Source organism: Neoarius graeffei, chromosome 13, assembly GCF_027579695.1.
Source record: "Neoarius graeffei isolate fNeoGra1 chromosome 13, fNeoGra1.pri, whole genome shotgun sequence".
In the NCBI taxonomy this organism is placed as follows: Eukaryota; Metazoa; Chordata; class Actinopteri; order Siluriformes; family Ariidae; genus Neoarius; species Neoarius graeffei.
The window spans coordinates 78,473,630-78,479,629 of record NC_083581.1 but is presented as its reverse complement, the minus strand read 5'-3'; the positions used below and the strand labels follow the sequence as shown (position 1 = coordinate 78,479,629).

The 6,000-nt window shown below is 41.1% G+C and overlaps 1 protein-coding gene across 8 annotated transcripts in view; it reads left to right on the top strand.

Annotated features, from left to right (window-relative positions):
* Positions 1–6,000, top strand: part of LOC132897171 (ankyrin repeat and SAM domain-containing protein 1A-like) — a 118,004-nt gene that overhangs the window by 100,471 nt on the left and 11,533 nt on the right. For 6 of the 8 annotated variants that reach the window (XM_060938583.1, XM_060938579.1, XM_060938582.1 and 3 more), the window contains one exon: positions 3,008–3,184. The exons of 1 other annotated variant lie outside the window; for it this stretch is intronic. In XM_060938583.1, the coding sequence (XP_060794566.1) occupies positions 3,008–3,038 (31 nt within the window). In that variant the 3' untranslated portion in view covers positions 3,039–3,184. Of the gene's footprint in view, positions 1–1,436; positions 3,185–6,000 lie in introns of those variants that run through there. One more of the 8 variants, XM_060938581.1, reaches the window with a different exon arrangement.

Here is a 6,000-nt window from a genome sequence, read left to right as displayed (position 1 = left end):
TTTGTGGATTTCTTGAAATTCCTTCTTTTTTTTCCCCCCAATTAACGAACATGGACTGAACCTCTGCAATATCCTAATGTACGCATGATGCTCTTTTAAAAGAGGGTTTTGTTTTGTTTTTTTTAAGTTGTTAGTCAGACGTGTGTTTAAATGGTTTTTATCCCACACTGTGACAAAACGCATCTGTTGAAGATTGTGGCTCTGTCCCAGATGCTGGATTTGATGGTTTAACGATTCACCCGAACACAATACGTTCTCACGAGACTTTCGTTTCGACTGGTTTTAACCCATAATGCACTGTGATTATACGACTGAGAAATTCAGAGTAGTGTGTCATGAATTAAAGGGCGGCAATAAAGAAGTTAACAAACTGCAAATGAACTTGCTGAATAAGAGCCTTTAGCGAGCAGTCTATGATGGCGTTGCAACAGAAATCCTACTAGCGTTTGGGGCGGAGCCTGGGGCTTTGTTTCTCGTTTTTGTAGCGTTGTTTCATCACTGCACACGCAGGCTCTAAATCTGCACACACTAACATATCACTTTTACATTTTGCTGGCTTTTTTACTAATTGTTTGTACCTGAGGTTAAGCCTTAAGCGTTTGTCAGGTGAGCCACATGTAGCATCTCTCTCTCTCTCTCTCTCTCAGACACACTCACATTCATCAAAATAGTCATATTGATATAAATGGTAAAATTATTTTGCAATAACTCACATCTGTGTGAGAGAGAGAGAGAGAGAGAAACACATCCTTTAGTAAACTGTAAAGTATCCCATAACTTGAGCATCACATGTCCTGGTACTGTAATTACTGCTCCCTGATCCCATCCACGTGCCCTTATTTAGACGATCTCACTCTGACCTTATTTAAAGATGAGACATTTTCTAGAACCACTGCTCTAAATGTGACCTCTCACCAATACTGTATAGAAAAAAACAAACCAGACAAAATTATTATTATTATTTTTTTTTTTGAGTGTGAGGTTCAGATCTAGTATTTCTGGTTTTATTTTAAGTGTGGTTGATTTTCTTTTGGGTAAGTTTAGTTCACATGGAGGAGTTGGAGTAGTCCGGAACAAACAGGGTGGACCTCTGGCCTCAGCCAGTCACTTTACAGCTTGTTGCACTCCTTTATTAATGTTCATGACCCGCCCCTTGGGCTTTCCTACGGGTTCTGGGTGGAAGGTAACGCTGCAGGGGGTTGAATCTCATCTCTGTCAAATTTATTGTTTACTGGTGCCCTTGAACATTACTGTAGTAATAGCCGGTCAGTTTTGTCTTGGCACTTTATAAGAGTCTTAAAGGTTTTCTTTCCTTTTCATTTCATCTTTTTTTTTTTCCCAGTGAGCGCAGCAGACAGATGATGTTTGTTGGTTTTGTTGGTGTGTGTGTGTGTGTGTGTGTGTGTGTGTGTGTGTGTGTGTGTGTCTTCCCTTAGCTGAACACGATGCCAAACCTCACAAGAGCAGTAGCATGAATCAGACTGTTCACCTTGTACACCACCGTGTGTGTGTAAAATAGGCAGATTTACAGTACATTGTCTTGTTTTCTTTCATTATACTTCCATCCGTCCAGCAGCATTATTACTGATCAGTGTATAGTTTTGCAGATTTCACACACACACACACACACACACACACACACACACACACACACACACACACACACACACACACACACACACAATGGACATCTTCATCTCCTTTTGTTACACTGGAGGATCGTCATTTCTTGTAAATCATGAGACTTCATATTTAAACTTTTCTGTGCACAGAAGCCGACAACACTGAGTGCATTACGTGATTGCTGTGGGCGTGTCACTGTGGGTGTGTCCCAGTCCACTTTACCCAAGTGAGATCCTCACAGTGCAGTGCCACAGTGCGTTGTTTGGACACTAACCTGGTATTGTGACGCCACGTTTCATTCAGATGTGTTAAGTGTTGTATTGCGTTTTAATGACTAACACCCCCCCACCCCACCCCCCACCCCCAGATACTGGCTCGACTCGTGCACTGGGTGTCGTGGTTCCTCCTGCGGTCTCACCAGCGCTCTCGGTGTAGTGCGCTCAGACTCTCGGATGTGACCACGTGCCTGGACTGAGTGAAATTTTTACTGGACGTTTTCACAGTACGAGGCTTTTTAATCTGGAAAAAAATACGTCACCTAATGGTTCACTGAGGAATTGATGAATCCTAAGCCACACCCACTCTGTAATCGTTTCTAGCACCTACTGCAAGATCAGGAAACGTTTTCCAAATCCGAACGATACCTTCAGTGTACATGTAAAGGAAACAGAATTAGAATACTTCAGAAATGCAGTAGAAAGGGTGTGTGTGTGTGTGTGTGTGTGTAAATATAGCTAACAAATCAATTTCACGTTTCGCTTCCCTCCTCAGAGTTGGTACTTTTTCTCTGCCCATTACAAATGTTTTAATACGGTAAAGCGTTAACGGTACTTTTTCTTAGTTTGTATCAAGTGACACTAAAGTGTGTGTGTGTGTGTGTGTAGAATTCAGATGTTTTATTTTTTTCTTAAACATCTTGCTTGTGAGTAGCAGGGCTTGCTGAACAAGTTGGAGAAAATGCTGAAATTGAAACGTGTGTGTGTGTGTGTGTGTGTGTGTGTGTGTGTGTGTGTGTGTGTAAGATGCTGAATCTAGAACAGTGCGGTACTTTACACATCTAGTCTTAGTTTACAGAAAATTAAAGTTATTTTAGGATTTTAAATCTGATGGTGTTGGTACAGTGCTGAACACGGGCAGGGCAGTGCTAAAGCTAACAACGCTAACGTCAGCACTCCTTTTTTTGCGAGTATTTTTAATGATTCTGAGCATTTTTTTTTTGTTGTTGTTAAAGATGTGAACAATAATAGACTGTAAAGTAATCAGTGTGTATTTTGATACTTGAATATGATTCTGCTTTTATAGCTGCCTCTCTCTCTCTCTCTCTCTCTCTGTGTATATATGTGTACTGTATGTATGTAAGGGTTATTTTTTTCTTTTTTTTAAGCTCAGTGTGTCAGGGTGTGTGTGGACAATAGGACAGAGTGAATCCTCACTACAGCATGAAAAAGAGCGAGTGTAAATAATCTTGGGCTTCCAGTCTTTCTTTTTATTATTGATTATTAATATTATTTTTCATAATCTGTACATCTAATAAATAAATGAGATCTTCATTTACTCGAAATACTGAATGTTGGGTTTATTTATTTATTTATTTATTTATTTTAAACTGTCACTTCAAATTATCTTTGTGTTTTTAAACAAAAACCACATCACTGTAATATAAAGTACTGAATTATGGGATGTTATTTCTTTACAAACCTCAGTCCTGATGGAGTATGAGGGAGTCGCGATGACCATCAGAAGTGAATGTTGTGAGAGAATACAACCAAATTATCTAGCCTAGTAAACTAGACCCACCCGCCTAACGGCCAAAAATATTTTTGCCTAGCGAGTGGGTCTAGCCTCGCACCATATAAACAAAAACACCCCGGGCATCAAATCGTGCCCGCCAATCACAATGCAAGGTTTTTGTTTGGATTCTTTGGGCGGGCTTTTGCAGGAGTGACGACAAAGCTGCGCGACGCTGGAGAAAGTACAGCAGGAAAGATGGCTACGGCTAGTGAACAGCGCGCGTTTGACTCCGCTTTGGAATCAGTTTTAGAAGAATCAGACTTGGAGTTTTGGTTGAAACATGAGCAGGAAGAGGCTCTCCGCTCATTCCTTTTCAAGAAGGACGTTTTCGCTGTTTTGCCGACCGGCTATGGCAAAAGTCTGATCTACCAGCTGGCTCCGCTCGTAGCCAAAAGGATGGGGCTAGTTTGTGCAGTACGAAGAATTAATAAACAGCTTTGAAACATTACTTTTTGATTGTTTCTTATTTTCCCGTTATTTTAAATTTAAGGGAAATTATTTCACCAAACACCACTAAATAAAAACTCTCAAAAACAGTTTAAGCAAACCCTTGAAAAACACTTGGAAAAAAAATGAGTGTATGTGGTACAGACTCCAAACTTGTGTTCATTATCTCCAAACTTCTTAATATCTAGAACCTGTTTATTAATTAATACGCATTTTGAAAAAATATTTATTTCAAGGTCTCCCCCGCTGCTTTCTGTCGCTCTGACTACGTCACAGTCACTGCTGCGCTGATTGGTCAGAGCGTTGGCCTATACGCACAGAGACAGTTTGAAAGACAGCGGTTTGTTCCTCCTACCCCCTTCGGAAATGTCTACGGATCGAGGCCAGACTAAATATTCACGTTTAGTCTGGCTTGCCAGGCTACAAATTATCAGCATGTGGTTTTACCTGGACACAGAATACTGAAGTTATTCCATGAAATCGAGTCGTACCTGAGCTGATAGTTGTCTATAATCCATGTACAGTGAGACTGAGTGGAATAACTGTTTTATTCTCTCCACATTCACTGGATTTTGAGAAACAGAGTATTTTTTTTATTTTTTGCAAATATATTTCTTCTGTGTTTCAGTTGGAAGAGTTTCCCACTGATTAATCTAGAACTAAGTGATATCAACTGTGACCTTACTGTATTTCGCACATGCGTGTTGAAATCTGTTAAGGGAAGCCGTGGCTTAATGATTAGAGAAGCAGCTTTGGGACCAAAATGTTGCTGGTTCAATTCCCGAGACCAGCAGGAATGGCTGAAGTGTCCTTGAGCAAGGCACCGAACCCCCACCTGCTCTCCAGGCTGCTCTGGGTGTGTTGTAGATCACTCTGGATAAGAGCGCCCGCTAAATCCCATTAATGTAATGTAATCTAAAATCTGATTGGTCAGAAAGTCATTCTGTCTGCAAGGCAAATCGCAGGTTTATATTAAATGCACTTGCTCCGTTATCGTTTCTGGAGTTACAGTTAATTCACAGGGACTTGTTTGGCTGAAGAAGTTGTTGTTCTGTTCTTTCAGCTGCTCCCGTACATTACATTAGCCACAGCGGATCTTCTCCGCATATTTGATTTGGCATAGGTCTTACACCGGCTGCCCTTCTTGACACGACCCTCCCCAGTCTAGAGACCAGCACTTGTACAACCCCAGTGGCTGGATATTTTACCTCATCTGCATGTGAGGCAACAGTGCTAACCACTACACCACCCTGAATGGCTGACGTTAATAAGGCTTATAATAAATGGGTTCAAAACGATGAATTACATTAAACAGCATTTATCAGACGCTCTTATCCAGAGCAATGTAGAACACACCCAGAGCAGCCTGGGGAGCAGTTGGGGGTTCGGTGCCTTGCTCAAGGGCACTTCAGCCATTCCTGCTGCTCCAGGGAATCAAACCGGTGACCTTCTGGTCCCAAAGCTGCTTCTCTAACCATTAGGCCATGGCTGTATTGTTGTGTAACAAGAAAAACATATAATCATTGACATGGTGGTTTTCTGTAAGGAGATGTTTATTTAGCTATTATGGGAGGAGTTTGCAAGGAATTGCAAACCACAGGAAAGTCTTGAGAACGAAGGGCTTTGACCCTTTTTTGTTTTAAATACAACAATGGGGGGGAAAAAAACCAGGGGCTTGTAAGGAAATAACTGTTTATAACTCCTACAAAATAAGTGAAAACAGGAAATAACTGTGGGGAGGTAGCTTTGTCGGGCCGCATCACCCCACCCTGTCGTTTTCCAAGAACAACACACACCATTGGATTTTATTACTTACTAAATTAATCCATAGCTCATTAGTGTCGTGTGTGTTGCCTTCTATTACTTAAACTTCCAGCTAGAACATTTAAGGTCTGCTTGCATCCATGTCCTTTAAGGACTGTCCTTTCAAAATCACTCCCATTCCCACACATCATGATGAAACTCGGACATGTCCACAAATTGGGACTCAAACACACACCCACACTGCCATTCATGACCTTAAAAATATTACTGTGGTCTGCATCCAAACGATAATCATCTAACACACATCTGTTAAAGTTGACTGGATAAAGAGGAAAACTGTAAAGGAGACACAAACCAGTGGAAGGCTGCAGAGCT